The 21,802-nt window shown below is 43.8% G+C and overlaps 1 protein-coding gene across 6 annotated transcripts in view; it reads right to left on the bottom strand.

The window, feature by feature from the left end:
* birc6 (baculoviral IAP repeat containing 6) overlaps positions 1–21,802 on the bottom strand; it is a 356,853-nt gene that overhangs the window by 308,266 nt on the left and 26,785 nt on the right. For all 6 annotated transcript variants that reach the window (XM_078404650.1, XM_078404651.1, XM_078404652.1 and 3 more), the window contains exons 2-3: positions 13,537–13,718; positions 2,300–2,437 (exon numbers count right to left, since the gene is read on the bottom strand). In XM_078404650.1, coding sequence (XP_078260776.1) covers positions 2,300–2,437; positions 13,537–13,718 — 320 coding nt within the window. The remainder of the gene's footprint in view (positions 1–2,299; positions 2,438–13,536; positions 13,719–21,802) is intronic.

Here is a 21,802-nt window from a genome sequence, read left to right as displayed (position 1 = left end):
TCCATTATAAAGGATGAGGTTTCCGAGTACTTAGAAGGACACGATAAAATAGGCCAAAGTCAGCATGGTTTTGTGAAGGGGAGATCTTGCCTGACAAATCCGTTGCAATTCTTTCAGGAAATAGCAGGACAGACAAAGGAGAGTCAGTGGATGTTATTTGCCTGGATTTTCAGAAAGCCTTTGATAAGATGCCACACGTGAAGCTGCTAAGGCAGATGAGAGCCCATGGTATCAAAGGGCAGATACTAGCATGGATAGCATGTTGGCTGGATGGCAGAATGCAAAGAGTGCCAAAAAAGGGGCCTTTTTCTGGTTGGCTGCTAGTTACAAGTAGAGCTCCTGGGGCCACTACTCTTCACATTGTATATTAATGATTTGGCTGAGGGGATTGAAGGCTTTGTGGTCAAGTTTGCAGATGATGCAAAGATAGGTGGAGGGGCAGGTAGTGCATAGAAAGCGGAAGGACTTGGACAGGTTGGGAGTGTAGGCAGAGAAGTGGCAGACGGAATATAGTGTAGCAGAGTGTGGAGACATGCATTTTGCTAGTAAGAATAAAGGCATAGACCATTTTCTAAATTGGGAGAGAATTCATAAATCAGAGGTGCAAAGGCTTGTGTTCACTGGAGTAAGCTTGTATTCACTGGAGTTAGGCTTGTATTCACTGGAGTTTAGAAGGATGAGAGGGGATCTTATAGAAACATATAAAATTATAAAAGGACTGGACAAGCTAGATGCAGGAAAAATGTTCCCAATGTTGGGCGAGTCCAGAACCAGGGGCCACAGTCTTAGAATAAAGGAGAGGCCATTTAAAACTGAGGTGAGAAAAAACTTTTTCACCCAGACAGTTGTGAATTTGTGGAATTCTCTGCCACAGAGGGCAGTGGAAGCCAAATCACTGGATGGATTTAAGAGAGTTAGATAGAGCTCTTGGGGCTAGTGGAATCAAGGGATATGGGGAGAAGGCAGGCACGGGGGTATTGATTGGGGACGATCAGCCATGATCACAATGAATGGCGGTGCTGGCTCGAAGGGCCGAATGGCTTCCTCCTGCACCTATTTTCTATGTTTCTATGTTTCTTTTTTTTTATTTTTTTTATTTTTTTAATTTTTTTTATAATTGATTACAATGCATATAACAACAACAGTCAACCCCATCCCTCCCCTTCCCCACATAATCATGAAAACAAACAAACAAAAACAAACAAATAAATAAATAAAAATACATTTAAAAAAAACATAACTACAATGTAACAAAAAAAGACAAAAGCACAAAAACATGAGGCAAGGTAATTTTCACAAGTCAAATATTTCAGTATTTTCACTGCTGGATTCAAAGAAGGTACAAAAGCATGTGGCATTGAGGGGATAGTTTTACTTGTCCTTAATATGCTGCAGCACTGGGTTCCATATGTTGAAGAACTTTTGAGGGTTGCCAGACAATTCATATGTTTCTAAAGGGACTTGGGACTGCTGCTGCAGGATTCCCAAAAAGTTAGTTTGCAAGTCAAATCAGTAGTAAGAAAGGCAAATACAATGCTAGCATTTATTTTGAGGACCAGAACAAGAAAACAGGGATACCATGCTGAGACTTAATAGATTGCATTTGGAATATTGTGAACAATTTTGGACCCCATATCCGAGGAAGGTTGTGCTGGTGCTGGAGAGGGTCCAGAGGAGGTTTTGCAGAATTATTCCAGGAATGAGGTTAACATATGATGAGCATTTGATGGCACTGCACCTCTACTCACTGAAATTTAGAAGGATGAGGAGGGATCCTCATTGAAACTTGCCAAATAGTGAAAGGCCTGGATAGAGTGGATGTGGAGAGGATGTTTCCACTAGTGGGAGAGTCTAGGACCAGAGGTCACAGCCTCAGAATTAAAGGACGCACCATTGGGAAGGAGATGAGGAGGAATTTGTTTAGTCAAAGGGTGGTGAATCTGTGGAATTCATTGCCACAGAAGGCTATGAAGGCCAAGTCAATAGATATTTTTAAGTCAGAGATAGATTCTTGATGAGTATGGGTGTCAGGGGTTATGGGGAGAAGGCATGAGAATGGGGTTAAGAGAGAAAGATAGGTCAGCCATGATTGAATGGTGGAGTAGACTTGATTAGGCTGAATTACCTAATTCTGCTCCTATCACTTATAAACTAATCAGGCTAGAGAAAGCAAAAACAAAGGTTGGACTAAATCAAAATGAACAATGAAGCAAACAAAGGCCCGCCATCAATAAGATACTCTAAATATTGTTTTGCCATAGCAAGATCCTAAAGAGAATTTACTTAAGTTTCTTCTAACCTTTGCTACTTTGTGATTCGCTGCTGTCTCATGAGAGGTATTTTGCAGTCCATCTTTCAACTGTGTGATAAACTGATCATATCCTTCTATATACGAAACTTCTACCTTTTCGAGACAAGCAGAAAGCAATTGCTGGGCCTATATATGCATATACACAAAACAAAGGAGACACATTAGTAAACAACCATAAATTTCTGTTGGATTCTTTAAAATCTTTTGAACAAATAAGCTCCCGAAGTCACAAGAACACTATTCAGCACTTCTAGGTATAAAAAACTTAAGTAAAAACATACACCGATTATGCAATGACATAATGATCAGTCTGAAGAAGGGTCTCGATCCGAAACGTCACCCATTCCTTCTCTCCAGAGGTGCTGCCTGACCCCCTGAATTACTCCAGCATTTTGTCTCTACATGGAATGACATAACATTATGAGCCAAAACATTATGACCACCTGCCTAATATGCTGTTGATGCTCCGTGTGCAGCCCCATACGCAGCAGGGTGCGATGCACTGTGTATTGTGACACATTCCTCCCGTGACCACCATTAACATTTTCTGTGACTTGTGCCACAATAGACCTTCTGTCGGTTCGGACCAGACGGGATAGCCTTCGTTGCCCTCCCGCATCGATGAGCCTTGGGCGCCCAACACCCTGTCGCAGGTTTGTGGTTTGTCCCTCCTCAGACCACTGTCGGTAGGTACTCACCACTGCTGACCGGGAGCACCCCACAAGCCTTGCCGTTTCAGAGATGCTCTGACCCAGTCGTCGGGCCATAACAATTTGGCCCTTGTCAAAGTCGCTCAGGTCTTTACTCCTGCCCATTTCTCCTGCATCCAACACATCAACTTCAAGAACTGACTGTTCACTTGCTGCCCAATATATGCCACCCCTTGTCAGGTGCCATTGTAACAAGATAATCAATGTTATTCACTTCACCTGTCAGTGGTCATAATGTTTTGGTATACCTTCAGTCTTTCCAAACATTAAATGTGTTCATTATAATGTCAGAATAAAACAAGAGTTGGTTTTATAAAAAAGTTCCAATAATTTCTAGGTGCACATTCCCTGCATTAGTTTGAAAACAGCTGAAAAGAGAGTGAAATAAATTAGTTCATCTTATTAGAAACTGGAAATATGACCAGCATTCAGAACCCATTTGAAATGAATTGAGTAAAAAGACAACATATTTTGGAAAAAGTCAAAAGAAACAGTATAATTCACATACAAATTACAAAAGCTCTTAAGTGGACAGGATTCTGTCATTTCAAAACGACCTGCTTTCTTGGCACTGGAAGGAGAACTGAAACTTGTTAGCCATCTAGGATTAGTAATAATGCTGAAGAGTTTGCAACCTCAATTTTTACTCAAAGCAGATCGCAGAGCAATGAATTGAGAGGACATTAAAGTTTTGGAATAGGTTGAAGTGTTGGCATTCAACTTTCCATGCACTCAGGTCGTTCAGTAATTAATGCCTCAACATCAGTCATTTTTATCTAGATGATCATAGAACATAGAACAGCACAGCACAAGAACAGGCCCATCAGCCCACTATGTCTGCGACAAACCTAATGCCAAGACCATCACCGATCTACCTGCACATAACTGATATCCCTCCATTCCCTGCATATTAATTTGCCTCTCCAAAAACCTCAAATGTCAGTATCACATTTGCCTCAACCACTATCCCTGGCAACACGTTCACGGCTCTCACCACCTTTGTATTATGAAAACTTCCCCTGCGCATCTCCTTTCAACTTTGCCCCTCTCACTTAAAGCTGTGCCCTCTAGTATTTGATTTTTGCATTAGATTTTTCCAGTTCTGACTGTCTACCTTATCTATCCCTCTCATAGTTTTTATATACTTCTATCAAATCTCCCCACAGTCTTCAGTGTTCCACAGAAAACAATCCATGTTGGTCCAACCTCTCCCATTAATTATATATTCCCCTTACATTTGACCTCCCAAAGTACAAACTCCATCTGTCATATCTCCGGCCATTTCTGTAGCTGATCTATATGCAGCTGTACACTTTGACAGCCATCCTCACAGTCCACGACCCCAGCAATCTTGGTATCATCTGCAAACATACTAACCAATTCGTCTCCAAATCTTTTATATATATATATATATATATATATATATCACAAACAGCACAGATGCCTGCAGAGCTCGACTGGTCACAGACCTCCAGCCTGAATATCAGCCTTCCACCACAATCCTTTTTCTTCTATCAGTGATCCACTTCTGAATCCAGAGGACTAAGTCACTCTTAATCCCATTCATTTTAACCTTCTGCATCAGCCAACCCGGGGAACTTTATCATATTCCTCAGACACCATTCACCGCCCTACCCTCATTGATCACCTTTGTCAGCCGATTTCAACAAGAAATGTATTGACAACTTCATTGTGTAGGAAAATAACTGCAGATGCTGGTACAAATCGAAGGTATCACAAAATGCTGGAGTAACTCAGCAGGTCAGGCTGCAGTCAGGAATGGGTGGCATTTCGGGTCAAACCCCTTCTTCAGACTGAAGAAGGGTCTCGACCCGAAACGTCACCCATTCTCTCTCTCCTAGATGCTGCCTGACCTGCTGAGTTACTCCAGCATTTTGTGATACCTTTGACAACTTCATTGATCAATTGAGGATCATCTGGATTATCAGTCCACGGGATAGACAGGAATAAGTGCTTCCTCTCTTTCTTCCTACATTTAATCAGTAAAACAAATCAAGGATAGACACAAAAAGTTGGAGTAACTCGGCAGGTCAGACAGGGGACCCTGACTCAGTCTGAAGAAGGGTCTCGACTCAAAATGTCATCTACTCCTTCTCTCCAGAGATGCTGAGTTACTCCAGCTTTTTGTGTCTATCTTCGGCTTAAACCAGTATTGTTCCTTCCTAAACAATCAAGGACACGTGCAAATAACATGCCCCTTCAAAAGCTCTCCAATGTAAAGGTATGCACAAACCAAAATCTTGGCATACATTTTCATTCAAACCAATTGGAAATATTAACAGGCAAAGCGTTAAAACTGAAAAATATACTATTAAACTAAATCTGAGAGGAAATTAAATGAAAGGCATAACCAAAAATGGCTTTGCTTAAGTTTTTTTTCCAGATAAATAAATGACACGACTGAAAATTTTAACTAACTCAAATTGTATTTTAGTCCGTCAAAATTTGCAGTATAGATCCGCCGTATGGCAACTAGGCCAGCTGAGGCTGCCGATCTTGACCTCATCACTACCTCCGTGCCGATCGGCAGGTCGAATTTGCCCCCTTCGGCCAGGGCTCTGGAACACCAGCCTGACCGGAACAAGCAGATTCGTTCCCATGATAGACACAAAACGTTGGAGTAATTATTCAGACTGAAGAGGGGTCTCGACCCGAAATGTCATCCATTCCTTCTATCCAGACATGCTGCCTGTCCCGCTGAGTTACTCCAGCACTTTGTGTCTATCTTCGGTGTAAACCAGCATGGTATGACTGTCTGGCAAACCAAATTCCTTTGTATGTTGCAAAAACATACTTGGCTAATAAATTACGATTATGATTGTGATCTGCGGTTCCTTCCTACACAAATCCGTTCCCATAGCTGACTTCCGAGGCCGACTTCGTGGGCCAGCTTCTTGGCTTCCCAGCGGCCTAGATGGACCATTCTGGTATCGTTGGACTTCTCTCAGGCACAGTGATCTCTGTTGGTCTGGCAAAATGGATAATCCAAAAATCTTACTCCTGTCAGGCACACAATGTGAAATTTGCCTCTTCCCACTGAGATTATAAAGGCTAATCTAATTTCTATATCTATATATATGTATATTACTAAAACTCTCATCGTACATATATATATTCGTATATATATTGCATTTTAGTACGTGCCCAAAATACAGCCTAAACGGCACACGATAGCGCAACAATTTTATGCCCATCTGTGGTCTCAACTGATCAAGTTTTGTTACATTTAAAAAACAATTAACTTAATAAACTTTAATAAATGCACCCCCCCCCCACTAGGAGGACCGGCGGCCGTCCCAGTGTATCCCGTGCCTGACCTTCCCCCGTGGTGCAGCGCGGCGGCAGAGGGTCAAACAAGATGGCTGCACCCAACCAAGACGGTTGCCGCACCCGTAGGAGAGGTTTGCACCCAATGGTTGCCGCACAGTTGCCGGGCCCGCAGGAGAGATTTGGATCCAACGGGTCCACGCCTATCTATATCTATACAAAATGTAAAAGTCTTGCTATATGGCAAGACGTTTTTACATTTTGAATAGTTAAGAGGGAAATTAGTACTATATTAGCTAGAATAGGCAAATTTGACATTTATTGTGCCTGGCAGAAGTTTAGTCTTTATTTCCCTCTTCCAATATCAACAAGGACAACATTCATGGTTTTTAACATATCCTACAGAAGACTCATATCCTACAGAAGAATATGGTGTTATATTCATATTGTAAGGAACCAGCTGTAGTCACTGTAACATACATTTAGTGAGTGATGGGAGACAAAAAATATTAATGATCGGTTTACAGGAAAAATGCATTTTCATTGTGCCTTTCATAATCTTAGAACAGCCCAAATGATTTCATTGTCAATTAAATACTAGTGATCACTAATGTAATAAAGATAAACTTTGCACAGCTTGACAAACATTACAATAACAGAACAATCAACTCTACTGATCTTGGTTGAAGAATAAATATTGGCCAGCCACAAGCATTGTTTGATTATTATTCTTAGAGAAATACCATGAGTTATGGAGCACTCTGAACACTGCTCCAAAGCTGTGAACAATTTGAAAGTCTAATGAGCACTTGAAAATTAATTTAAAAAGTGGTATTTTATGATGCAGTGCAACATACAACAGCCTAAAGACATTCAGATGAGTAAGTCAATCCACACAGAAAATTACTATTAGGAAACACTACGTGTGAAATTGTACTTGTAAAATTGAAAATAAATTTACAGATTAAGGGCAACATAAATTTCCCTGATATTTCAATCTCAGAAATCAAAATCAATGAAAATAATAGTGGATGCAAATAATTAACTATGGGTTACCATTGATAACTCATATAATCATACCACAATTCCAAAGCCATTAGGAATATAATAGAGAAATGGAGGATATTTAAAGGTGAAATTTTGAGAGTACAGAGTCTTTATGTCCCTGTTCGGTGGAAAGGAAAGAATAATAATTTGAAAGAGCCGTGGTTTTCCAGGGAAATTGGACACTTGGTTCGGAAAAAGAGGGAGATATACAATAAATATAAGCGGCAGGGAGTAAATGAGGTTCTTGAGGAATATAAAGAATGTAAAAGGAATCTTAAGAAGGAAATTAGAAAAGCGAAAAAAAGATATGAGGCTGCTTTGGCAAGTAATGTAAAAGTAAACCCCAAGGGGTTCTACAGATATGTCAATAGCAAAAGGATAGCGAGGGATAAAATTGGTCCATTAGAGAGTCAGAGTGGACAGCTATGTGCTGAGTCGGAAGAAATGGGGGAGATATTAAACAATTTCTTTTCTTCGGTATTCACCGAGAAGAAGGATATTGAATTATGTGAGGTAAGCGAAACAAGTAGAGTAGTGATGGAAATTATGAGGATCAATGAAGAGGAGGTACGGACACTTTTGAAAAATATAAAAGTGGATAAGTCTCCAGGTCCTGATAGGATATTCCCTAGGACATTGTTGCACAAAGTTAGTGCAGAAATAGCAGGGGCTATGACGGAAATATTTCAAACGTCATTAGAAACGGGGATGGTGCCGGAAGATTGGCGCATTGCGCATGTTGTGCCTTTGTTTAAAAAAGGTTCTAAAAGTAAACCTAGCAATTATAGACCTGTTAGTTTGACGTCTGTGGTGGGAAAATTAATGGAAAAGATACTTCGGGACAATATATATAATCACATGGATAAACAAGGCCTGATTAGAAACAGTCAACATGGATTTGTGCCTGGAAGGTCATGTTCCGAAGTCAGGAAGAGCCATAGTAGTCGGTGACTCCATTGTCCGAGGTACGGACAGTAGATTCTGTGGCGACAGGCGGGAGTCGAGGATGGTTTGTTGCCTCCCTGGTGCCAGGGTTCAAGACATCACGGAGCGGCTTCAGAACATCCTAGCGAGGGAAGGTGATCAACCGGAAGTAGTTGTGCACGTGGGCACAAACGACGTCGGGAGGAAGAGGAAGGAGATACTGCAGCGTGAGTTTAGGGAGTTAGGAAGAAGACTGAGAAGTAGGACGTTGAGGGTGGTTATCTCTGGATTGCTACCTGTACCTCGTGCTGGTGAGGGCAGGAACAGAGAGATCGGGGATATGAATGTATGGCTGAGGGGCTGGTGCAGGGAGCAGGGATTTAGATTTCTGGACCACTGGGATCTCTTCTGGGGTAGGGGTGACCTGTACAAAAGGGACGGTTACACCTTAACAGCAGGGGGACCAACATTCTGGCAGGCAGGTTTGCTAGTGCTACGAGCGTGGCTTTAAACTAAATAGTGGGGGGGAGGGGTTGACAAATTGGGAATATGGAGATGGAGTTAAAGGGGAAGCGAATACAGGAAAAACTGTAAAGGACTCTCGTATGAATGGGAAGGGAAGTTCTAGAAGGGATATGAGAGTAAGGTCAGGGCCAATTGTGACCGGTGTGAGAGGGGAGGTAAATACCGAAGTTAAACTGTTGTATTTAAATGCGCGAAGTATAAGAAATATAGTGGATGAGCTTGAGGATCAGTTAGACATTGGCAAGTATAATGTTGTGGGAATCACTGAGACATGGCTACAAGAGGACCAGGGCTGGGAGCTGAATATTCAGGGGTACACAACATATAGAAAAAACAGGCAGGTGGGGAGAGGGGGCGGGGTAGCTCTGTTGGTAAGGAATGATATTCACTCCCTTGCAAGGAGTGACATAGAATCAGGAGATGTAGAATCAGTATGGATAGAGATGAGGAATTGTAAGGGTAAAAAATACCCTAATGGGAGTCATCTACAGGCCCCCAAACAGTAGCCTCGACATAGGGTGCAAGTTGAATCAGGAGCTAAAATTGGCATGTCACAAATGTAATGCTACGGTGGTCATGGGAGATTTCAACATGCAGGTAGACTGGGAAAATCAGGTTGGTAATGGACCCCAGGAAAGAGAGTTTGTGGAGTGCCTCCGAGATGGATTCTTAGAACAGCTTGTACTGGAGCCTACCAGGGAGAAGGCAATTCTGGATTTAGTGTTATGTAATGAACCTGACCTGATAAGGGGACTCGAGGTAAATGAGCCATTAGGAGGCAGTGACCACAATATGATAAGTTTTACTCTACAAATGGAGAGGGAGAAGGGAAAATCGGAGGTGTCAGTATTACAGTATAGCAAAGGGGATTACAGAGACATGAGACAGGAGTTGGCCAAAATTGACTGGAAGGAGGCCCTAGCAGGGAAGACTGTGGAACAGCAATGGCAGGTATTCCTGGGAATAATGCAGAAGTTGCAGGGTCAATTTATCCCAAAGAGGAGGAAAGATTCTAAGGGGAGTAAGAGGCACCCGTGGCTGACAAGGGAAGTCAAGGACAACATAAAATTAAAGAGCAACAGAAGATAACTAAAAAGGCAATATGGGGAGAAAAGATGAGGTACGAGGGTAAACTAGCCAATAATATAAAGGAGGATAGTAAAAGCTTTTTTAGGTATGTGAAGAGGAAAAAAATAGTCAAGGCAAATGTGGGTCCCTTGAAGACAGAAGCAGGGGAATTTATTATGGGGAACAAGGAAATGGCACAAGAGTTGAACCGGTACTTTGGATCTGTCTTCACTGAGGAGGATACAAACAATCTCCCAGATGTTCTAGTGGCCAGAGATCCTAGGGTGACAGAGGAACTGGAGGAAATCCACATTAGGGAGGAAAAAGTTTTGGGTAGACTGATGGGACTCAAGGCTGATAAATCCCCAGGGCCTGATGGTCTGCACCCCAGGGTGCTTAAGGAGGTGGCTCTAGAAATTGTAGACGCATTAGTAATTATTTTCCAATGTTCTATAGATTCCGGGTCAGTTCCTGTGGATTGGAGGGTAGCTAATGTTATCCCACTTTTCAAGAAAGGAGGGAGAGAGAAAACGGGAAATTATAGACCAGTTAGTCTGAGATCAGTGGTGGGGAAGATGCTGGAGTCAATTATAAAAGACGAAATTGCGGAGCATTGGGATAGCAGTAACAGGATCGTTCCGAGTCAGCATGGATTTACGAAGGGGAAATCGTGCTTGACTAATCTACTGGAATTTTTTGAGGATGTAACTAGGAAAATTGACAGGGGAGAGCCGGTGGATGTGGTGTACCTCGACTTTCAGAAAGCCTTCGACAAGGTCCCACATAGGAGATTGGTGGGCAAAATTAGAGCACATGGTATTGGAGGTAGGGTACTGACATGGATAGAAAATTGGTTGACAGACAGAAAGCAAAGAGTGGGGATAAATGGGTCCCTTTCAGAATGGCAGGCAGTGACTAGTGGGGTACCGCAAGGCTCGGTGTTGGGACCGCAGCTATTTACAATATACATCAATGACTTGGATGATGGGATTAAAAATACCATTAACAAATTTGCCGATGATACAAAGCAAGGTGGCAGTGTGAACTGTGAGGAAGATGCTATGAAGTTGCAGGGTGACTTGGACAGGTTGTGTGAGTGGGCGGATGCATGGCAGATGCAGTTTAATGTGGATAAGTGTGAGGTTATCCACTTTGGTGGTAAGAATAGGAAGGCAGATTATTATTTGAATGGTGTCAAGTTAGGAAAAGGGGACGTACAACGTGATCTGGGTGTCTTAGTGCATCAGTCACTGAAAGGAAGCATACAGCAGGCAGTGAAGAAAGCCAATGGAATGTTGGCCTTCATAACAAGAGGAGTTGAGTATAGGAGCAAAGAGGTCCTTCTGCAGTTGTACAGGGCCCTAGTGAGACCGCACCTGGAGTACTGTGTGCAGTTTTGGTCTCCAAATTTGAGGAAGGATATTCTTGCTATTGAGGGCATGCAGCGTAGGTTTACTAGGTTAATTCCCGGAATGGCGGGACTGTCATATGTTGAAAGACTGGAGCGACTAGATTTGTATACACTGGAATTTAGAAGGATGAGAGGGGATCTTATCGAAACGTATAAGATTATTAAGGGGTTGGACATGTTAGAGACAGGAAACATGTTCCCAATGTTGGGGGAGTCCAGAACCAGGGGCCACAGTTTAAGAATAAGGGGTAGGCCATTTAGAACAGAGATGAGGAAAAACATTTTTAGTCAGAGAGTTGTGAATCTGTGGAATTCTCTGCCTCAGAGGGCAGTGGAGGCCAATTCTCTGAATACATTCAAGAGAGAGCTAGATAGAGCTCTTAAGGATAGCGGAGTCAGGGGGTATGGGGAGAAAGCAGGAACGGGGTACTGATTGAGAATGATCAGCCATGATCACATTGAATGGCGGTGCTGGCTCGAAGGGCCAAATGGCCTACTCCTGCACCTATTGCCTATTGTCTATTGTTTGACTAATCTTCTTGAATTTTTTTAAGAGGTTACCAGGGAAATTGATAAGGGTAAGGTTGTGGATGTTGTCTATATGGACTTCAGTAAGGCATTTGACAAAGTTCCACATGGAAGGTTGATTAAGAAGGTTAAATCGTTGGGTATTAATAGTGAGGTTGCAAGATGGATTCAACAATGGCTGAATGGGAGATACCAGAGGGTAATGGTTGACAACTGTATGTCAGGTTGGAGGCCAGTGTCTAGTGGAGTACCCCAAGGATCTGTGTTGGGTCCACTGTAGTTTGTCATTTACATTAATGATCTGGATGATGGTGTGGCAAATTGGATTAGTAAGTATGCAGATGATACTAAGATAGGTGGTGTAGTTAATAATGAAGTAGATTTTCAAAGTCTACAGAGAGACTTGGGCCTTTTGGAAGGGTGGGCTGAAAGATGGCAGATGGAGTTTAATGCTGATAAGTGTGAGGTGCTGCATTTTGGTAGGACAAATCAAAATAGGACGTACAGGGTAAATGGTAGGGAATTGAGGAATGCAATGGAACAGAGGGATCTGGGAATAACTGTGCATTGTTCCCTGAAGGTGGAATCTCATGTGGATAGGGTGGTGAAGAAGGCATTTGGTATGCTTGCCTTTATAAATCAGAGCATCGAATATAGAAGTTGGGATGTAATGTTGAAATTGTACAGGAGTATGGTGTGCAGTTCTGATCGCAAAATTATAGGAAGGATGTTGACAAAATGGAGAGGGTACAGAGGAGATTTACTAGAATGTTGCCTGGGTTTCAGCACTTAAGCTACAGAGAGAGGTTGAACAGGTTGGGTCTTTATTCTTTGGAGCGTAGAAGGTTGAGGGGGGACTTGATAGAGGTTTTTAAAATTTTAAGAGGGACGGACAGAGTTGACGTGGGTAGGCTTTTCCCTTTGAGAGTGGGGAAGATTCCAACAAGGGGACATAATTTCAGAATTAAGGGACAAAAGTTTAGGGGTAACATGAGGGGTAACTTCTTTACTCAGAGGGTGGTGGCTGTGTGGAATGAGCTTCCGGTGGAAGTGGTGGAGGCAGGCTCGATTTTATTATTTAAGAGTAAATTGGATAGGTATATGGATGGGAGGGGATTGGAAGGTTATGGTCTGAGAGCAGGTAGATGAGACTAGGTCAGAGAAAGTGGTCGGCGTGGACTGGTAGGGCCGAACGGGCCTGTTTCCGTGCTGTAATTGTTATATGGTTAATCATAGTTCAATAATGATTCGAATGCATGTGGCAAGGTATCAACTGATGAGGAAAAAAATCCACAATGAACACTTTTCCAATATTTTCTATTTTTATAACAAAAATAAAGTACTTTCTTTTAGTTTAGTTTAGAGATACAGCGCGAAAACAGGACCTTTCGGCCCACCGGGTCCGCGCCGAACAGCGATCCCGCACACACATTAACACTATCCAATACCCATTGGGGACAATTTTTACATTTACCAAGCCAATTAACCTACAAACCTGTACGTCTTTGGAGTGTGGGAGGAAACCAAAGATCTCGGAGAAAACCCACGCAGGTCACGGGGAGAACGTACAAACTCCATACAGATAGCACCTCTAGTCAGGATGGAACCCGGGTCTCTCGCGCTGCATTCGCTGTAAGGCAGCAACTCTACCGTTGCGCCACCGTGCCACCCCACATTTCTTATTTTTAAGGAAGAGAGAACCCACCCAATGAACGATCTCTTACCTCTGTAACTGGCAATTCGAGCTGAACTACCTCGTCCTGTTTTGAGACAGGGGTCTGCAGTGCTGTATCAAGTAACAAGATGCCATTCAAGTCTTTTCTACACCCAACTGCATAGTCATCCACAAAAACAACTTTATCCACCGCTGGAAAGTACTGACACCGCACCTGACCTCCTGGTTTGGCTGGAAAGAAAAGAAGATACCAATTTTAATATCTATAAAGTATCCCTTTCACATTCTAAAGTTAACACTTCTGGTTTCTGAGCAGGCAGCCGTAAGGCGCCCCTGTACAGATGGTCATCGAGCTGTTGTTACCAATATAAATCCAAGACTATACATTTGCACAGGTCACGAAACTGGATTTTTTCTCAGCTCTGCATGCCACGAGCTAACAATTTTCTTTTAATATTGCAACAAATTCTGAATTTCTGGGCTTCTTAATTCGAATTATTGAACTCTGTATATTGCAAAACAGGAAGGATGTGCACTGGGAATGTTCTATGGTACTTTATTGTCCCATGTAGCGAGGTACAATGAAATTTCTTTTTTGCATTCAGTTCAGCAAAAGTATTACTATACATAAGCACAATCATAGTTAAGTAGAAGTGCATAAAAATAATACACTGAGACAGTATTCACGAGTCACCATATTTTGGCGCCATTGTTCATAATTCAAGTCTAAGTTGTTATAAATGTAGAGTTCTCAACTTGGCCATAAAGGCCCGTTGTCCTAATAATAATAATAATAATAATAATAATAATGCATTACATTTGTATGGCGCTTTTTTAAACACTCAAAGACGCTTTACAGGGTTTACTAAAACATAGGGAAAAAAAATAGATAAATAAGTAAACGAACAGAAAAGGAAAAATAAGGTGAGGTGACGGTCAGTGGTTGAAGGCAGTGCTGAACAGGTGGGACTTCAGTGATGTTTTGAATGCGGTGAGTGAGGAGGAGTCTCTGATGGTCTGAGGTAGTGAGTTCCAGAGTGTGGGAGCAGCGATGGAGAAAGCCCTGTCCCCCCAGGATCTGAGTTTGGTCCGGATGGGGGGGACAGGAGGTTAGCAGCAGCAGAGCGGAGGGTACGGGTGGGAGTGTGTCTGTGGAGGAGGTCAGTCAGGTAGGATGGGGCCAGTTTATGGAGGGCTTTGTAGGTCATGAGGAGGATTTTGTACTGGATTCTCTGGGGGATGGGGAGCCAGTGGAGCTTGTAAAGGACGGGGGTGATATGGTCACGGATCGGGGAGTGGGTGAGTAGACGGGCAGCGGAGTTCTGGATGTATTGGAGTTTATTGATGATTTTTGAGGGTGAACCATAGAGGAGGCTGTTGCAGTAGTCCAGACGGGAGGTGATGAAGGCGTGGATGAGGGTTTCTGCAGCTGTGGAGGAGAGGGACGGACGGAGACGGGCGATGTTTTTGAGGTGGAAGAAGGCTGTCTTGGTGGTGTGTTTGATGTGTTTATCGAAGGAGAGGGTTTGATCAAAGATGATTCCAAGATTCCGGATGTGATGGGAGGTGGATACTGGGAAACCATCAATATTGAGGGTGAAGTTGTGGGTGGATTTGGTGAGCGTTTTTGGTCCAATGATGATGATTTCAGATTTGTCGCAGTTGAGTTTGAGGAAATTGAATTGAAGCCAAGATTTTATTTCAGTGATGCAGTTTGTCAGGGTAGAGTGTGTGGTGGTGGAGATTGACTTGGTGGAGATGAGGAGCTGGATATCATCGGCGAAGTAGTGGAACTTGAGACCATGACGGCGGATTAATTGACCAAGGGGGAACAGGTACAGGATGAAGAGGAGGGGGCCGAGAACTGAACCTTCGGGGACACCTTGGGGGAGGGGAGCAGTGGGGGATTTGCAGTTATTAATGGAGATGAACTGGTGCCTGTCGGAGAGGTATGATTTGATCCAGGATAGGGCTGTGCCGGTGATGTTAAAGGTGGTTTCAAGTCGGGTGAGGAGGATAGAGTGATTTATGGTGTCATTAGGGTTGCAGGGCCAGCCTGGCTAAGCGAAGTTGTTGGTGTCCCCACCCCTTTGTGCCACTGCAGGCCGCATTCGATGGGCGCACTCGGTCGCTTGGAGCGGCACCCGATCCAATCAAGCCCTAGGCTGCTGCCGGGCCTCCAGCGGCCCACTACACCGACGCCTCAATCGGCCCGCAAATCTTCATCCCTCGCCTCACCCGGCCACCGTCCAGTCTTCGTGCCCCAGAGGCGCCTCCCACCGCCAATCTCTTTGCACCCAGTTTTTGAGGGCACGGTAGGCAAGACCCCAACCCACTTGCCGGTATCATTGTACCCCTGCTACACTTCCATCTTGATTGCTGTACTCCATCTTAATGCATCTTCTTCTTGCATTTGAGGCAGCAGAAATTATGTAACGGCCGCCAGGCGCTGTAGCCAGTACAATGTGCTGTTGTCAAGGGCCGTGAGGTCTACCCCTCCACCAGGGGGACGGAGGACAGTGCAGTCGAAAATGATGTGCTGCACTGTTTGCTGGTCTGCTCCACACACGCAGGCTGCTGATGGACGCAACCCCCAACGATGCATGTTGGCATTGAACCGGCCAACCCCAGTGCGGTGCCGGTTCAGGGCGACCCACTCTTTGCGGGACATGTCCGAGCCGGGTGGGGCTGTGGTGTTCGGTGCGACAGTGAATTGAGGAGGTGGTTCTCCAGCTGGTTCTCCATGCTCCTAGTGTGTTGAAACCGGAGCCACAGAGGGTCGCTGCATGACAGAAGAAAGGGTGATGAGATGACAGGCGTTGAGGTCCCAGTTGCTGTGAATCCTGGGCGAGGTGGTGCAAAGGATGTTTGGCGTTCGATGGGGCCTTGCACACCAGCCTATGAGTGAAGAACTCTCTGCGAAGCTTGGCGGGTGCGATACCTGCGAGATTCGTGGGAGTAGGGCGTAGGCAGCCAGTGATGATCCGCATGGTGTCGTTGAGGGTGGCGTCTACCTTGTTGGGGCACCATGTTGGGGCGGCGCTGCGGCACCATGTTGGGGCGGCGTACTCAGCGGCGCTGTACACGAGTGCAAGAGCACTGGGTTAATGCAAAGTTAACACAACTAATGAAGGTGTCCAAAATAGGCTCAAAAATGCAGGTTTGGAGAAAAGATGCCAATTTTTTTGGCAGTTATTACTGTCAGTATTTAAAAAAATAAAATCCTTTCATTCGCGGAAAGTGGATGTTGGAAAGGACCAGGATTCATTGCCCTTCAGAAATTCCATTTAAATTATAGGGTTTGATTGGCCATTTCACAGACAATTTCTGTGGTCTGAAATTAAAGGAAAATAGATTCCATCGATAAAGACATTGTTTAGTTCATCAATTTCCATTACAACACGAGTCGCAAGGAACTGCAGATGCAAGTTTACAAAAAAAAAAGACAGTGCTGGAGTAATTTAGCAGGTTACGCAGCATCTATGGAAACGTTGCCCTTCATTACGAGAGGATTTCAGTATAGGAGTAAAGCGGTTCTTTTGCAGTTGTATAGGGCCCTGGTAAGACCACATCTGGAGTATTGTGTACAGTTTTGGTCTAATTTGAGGAAGGACATCCTTGTAATTGAGGCAGTGCAGCGTAGGTTCACAAGATTAATCCCTGGGATGTCTTTCCTATCAAAAACTTCCCTCACCTGTACCCACCTATCATTCACCAGGCTTTGTCCTGCCCCCAACTCTCCACCAGCTTTCCCGTAGAAACTTCAGTGAAAGGAAGGGCTCTGGGGAATGTTAGAGAGCAGAGGGTGCTAGTGGTGACAGTGGTCAAGAAGGTTTATGGCACATTGGCCTTCATCGGTCAAGGGTTTGAGTACAGAAGCTGGGATGTTATGTGTCGGAAAGAACTGCAGATGCTGGTTTCAATCGAAGGTAGACGCAAAAAGCTGGAGTAACTCAGCGGGACAGGCAGCATCTCTGGAGAGAAGGAATGGGTGACGTTTCGGGTCAAGACCCGCTGAGTTACTCCAGCTTTTTGTGTCTACCTGGGATGTAATGTTACAGTTGTAGATGTGGGTGAAGCCACATTTGGAGCATTGTGTTCAGTTTTGGTTATCTTGTTATAGGAAAGATGTTGTTAAGATGTAAAGAGTACAGAGAAGATGTTGCCAGGACTTGAGGGCCTGAGCTATGGATAGAGGTTGGAGAGGCTTGGACTTTACTCCTTGGAGTGGAGGAGGAGAGGAGCAAGAGGGGTGATCTTCTAGAATTAAGCTAATTTGAAAAAAGAATCAAAATGATACGATTTTGAAATGCAATTTGGCGCCAGATTCTGGAATGCTCTGGGGAGACAGATTCAATTATTACATTCAAAAGGGAGACAAGCACGGTAGCGCAGCGGTAGAGTTGCTGCATTACAGCGAATGCAGCGCCGGAGACTCAGGTTCGATCCTGACTACGGGTGCTGCACTGTAAGGAGTTTGTACGTTCTCCCCGTGACCTGCGTGGGTTTTCTCCGAGATCTTCGGTTTCCTCCCACACTCCAAAGACGTACAGGTATGTAGGTTAATTGGCTGGGTAAATGTAAAAAATTATCCCTAGTGGGTGTAGGATAGTGTTAATATACGGGGATCGCTGGGCGGCACGGACTTGGTGGGCCGAAAAGGCCTGTTTCCGGCTGTATATATATGATATGATATGATATGATATGAACAGTGCAGCGTAGGTTCACGAGATTGATCCCTGGGATGGCGGGACTGTCATATGAGGAAAGATTGAAAAGACTAGGCTTGTATTCACTGGAGTTTAGAAGGATGAGAGGGGATCTTATAGAAACATATAAAGTTATAAAAGGACTGGACAAGCTAGATGCAGGAAAAATGTTCCCAATGTTGGGCGGTACACACTTAGAATAAAGGGGAGGCCATTTAAAACTGAGGTGAGGAAAAACTTTTTCACCCAGACAGTTGTGAATTTGTGGAATTCTCTGCCACAGAGAGCAGTGGAAGCCAAATTACTGGATGGATTGAAGAGAGAGTTAGATAGAGCTCTAGGGGCTAGTGTAATCGAGGGATAAGGGGAGAAGGCAGGCACGGGTTATTGATAGGGGACGATCAGCCATGATCACAATGAATGGTGGTGCTGGCTCGAGGGGCCGAATGGCCTCCTCCTGCACCTATTTTCTATGTTTCTAACATATTTAGTATATAGTAACGATGTTACAGGGAGATGGTGATTAAAATATTTGTGATCAAAAGTGCAGTGCTGAAATGAAATCCTTGACTCTTTAATATCCAAAATTATTTTGATCACCAACTTAATTATACTGAAATAGGTTAATTTGTTACTAATTCTCTTACATAGCTATAAGGAATCGTTAAGCTGATTTTCAATGCCCAGATTACTCAACCATCTCTTAATGTAAATAAAAGTCAGCTGAATTCATTGGAGGTTGGCATCAATAACACTGAAGGTAGTTATTGAAGGCAGGTTTGCTGGTGCTACACGGGTGGGTTTAAACTAAAAAATGGGGGGGTGGGGTCAACAATGTGGAAGCGTATGCGTGCAGTTAACGGGAAAGAGAGTGCAGGAAAGGTCACTTTTCAACTAACAGGGCAGGGGGATGGGAACCAATGCAAGGAGACAGAGGGTCATAAAAGGAGGACAGAAGCAAAAGGTAGAAGGGAGATAAGAAAAACTAACCTGAAAGCTTTATGCCTTAATGTGAGGAACATTAGAAATAAGATGGATGAATTGAATGCTCAGTTCGTAGTTAAGGGATATGATATAGTTGGAATTACAGAGACAAGGCTCCAGGGTGACCAAGGCTGGGAGCTAAACATGCAGGGGTATTCGATATTCATGAAAGATAGACAGAGGGGGAGAGGAGGTGGGGTGGCATTGCTGGTTAAAGAGAAGATCAATACAATAGCAAGGAGAGACAATAGATGCAGGAGTAGGCCATTCGGCCCTTCGAGCCAGCACCGTGATCATGGCTGATCATTCACAATCAGTACCCCGTTCCTGCCTTCTCCCCATACCCCCTGACTCCGCTATCCTTAAGAGCTCTATCTAGCTCTCTCTTGAAAGCATCCAGAGAATTGGCCTCCACTGCGTTCTGAGGCAGAGAATCCCACAGATTTACAACTCTCTGACTGAAAAAGTTTTTCCTGATCTCTGTCCTAAATGGCCTACCCCTTTTTCTTAAACTGTGGCCCCTGGTTCTGGACTCCCCCAACATTGGGAACATGTTTCCTGCCTCTAATGTGTCCAATCCCTTAATAATCTTACGTTTCAATAAGATTCCCTCTCATCCTTCTAAATTGCAGTGTATACAAGCCTAGACGCTCGTCTTTCAACATACGACAGTCCCGCCATTCCGGTAATTCACCTAGTGAACCTACGCTGCACGCCCTCAATAGCAAGAATATCCTTCCTCAAATTTGGAGACCAAACCTGCACACAGTACTCCAGGTGCGGCCTCACTAGGGCCCTGTACAACTGCAGAAGGACCTCTTTGCTCCTATACTCAACTCCTCTTGTCATAAAGGCCAACATGCCATTAGCTTTCTTCACTGCCTATTGTACCTGCATTCTAACTAAAAGTGACTGATGAACAAGGACACCCAGATCTCTTTGTACTTCCCCATTTCCTAACTTGACACCATTCAGATAATAATCTGCCTTCCTGTTCTTTCCACCAAAGTGGATAACCTCAAATTTATCCACGTTAAACTGCATCTGCCATGCATCTGCCCACTCACACAACCTGTCCAAGTCACCCTGCATTCTCATAGCATCCTCCTCACAGTTCACACTGCCACCTAGCTTTGTGTCATCCGCAAATCTAAGTCATTAATGTATATTGTAAATAGCTGCGGTCCCAGCACCGAGCCTTGCAGTACCCCACTAGTCACTGCCTGCCATTCTGAAAGGGACCCGTTAATCCCTACTCTTTGTTTCCTGTCTGCCAACCAATTTTCTATCCATGTCAGCACCCTACCCTCAATACCATGTGCTCTAATCTTGCCCACTAATCTATGTGGGACCTTATCAAAGGCTTTCTGAAAGTCCATGTGCGCTACATCCACTGGCTCTCCCTTGTCCATTTTCCTAGTTACATCTTCAAAAAATTCCAGAAGATTAGTCAAGCAAGATTTCCCCATCGTAAATCCATGCTGACTCGTAACAATCCTGTTACCGCCATCCAATTAGCTTGGATGCTGTAGAATCGGTATGGGTAGAACTGCAAAATAGCCAAGGGCAGAAAACGCTTGTTGGAGTTGTATATAGACCACCAAACAGCAGTAAGGAGGTTGGGAATAGCATCAAGCAGGAAATTAGGGATGTGTGTAGCAAAGGTACAGAGGTTAGCATGGGTGACTTTAATCTACATATGGATGCTCGACACCGGTTGCGGGAGCTAAGATCGCCCCGATAATGGAAGGTTCGAGTGCCTTGACCGCGGGAGAACAAAGAAGGGAAGATTGAACTTTTTTTGCCTTCCATCACAACGAGTAATGTGGGGGAGTTGCTGTGGTGGATGTTCATGTTAAAAATTTATTTGGGTGTCTTGTTGCTCTTTATTGGTATGACTGTTTGGCAATCTGAATTTCAATGTACCTTAATTGGTACATGTGACATTAAACAAACCTTGAACCTTGATTGTGCCAACCAAATTGGTAACAGTGCTGAGGAGGAGGATTTCCTGGAATGTATACGGTATGGTTTTTAAACCAATATGTAGAGTAACCAACTGGAAGGCAGGCCATCCTAGACTGGGTATTGTGTACTGAGGATTAGTTAGCGATCTTGTTGTGCAAGGCCCCTTGGGCAACAGTGGCCATAATATGGCAGAATTCTGCATTAGGATGGAGATTGACAAAATTAATTCAGAGACTAGGGTCCAGAACTTGAATAAAGGAGACTTTGAAGGTATGAGACAGGAATTGGCTAAGATAAACTGGCAAATTATACTTAAAGGGTTGACAGTGGAGATGCAATGGCGAAGATTTAAAGACTGCATGGATGATCTTCAGAAATTCTTCATCACTGTCTGGCAAAAAAAAACTGGGAAGGCGGCTCAACCATGGCTGACGAGGGAAGTCAAGGATAGTGTTAAAGCCAAAGAAGAGGCACATAAATTGGCGAGAAGAAGCGGCAAACCAGAGGACTCGGAGAAATGTAGAACTCAACAGAAGAGCATGAAAGAAAGCTTGCGGGAAATATAAAAGCTGACTGTAAAAGTTTCTATAGGTATATAAAAAGGAAAAGATTAGTGAAGATAAATGTAGGTACCTGACAGTCAGAGACAGGTGA

Source organism: Rhinoraja longicauda, chromosome 9 (assembly GCF_053455715.1).
Source record: "Rhinoraja longicauda isolate Sanriku21f chromosome 9, sRhiLon1.1, whole genome shotgun sequence".
Lineage (NCBI taxonomy): Eukaryota > Metazoa > Chordata > Chondrichthyes > Rajiformes > Arhynchobatidae > Rhinoraja > Rhinoraja longicauda.
This window is presented reverse-complemented; position numbering and strand designations above follow the sequence as displayed.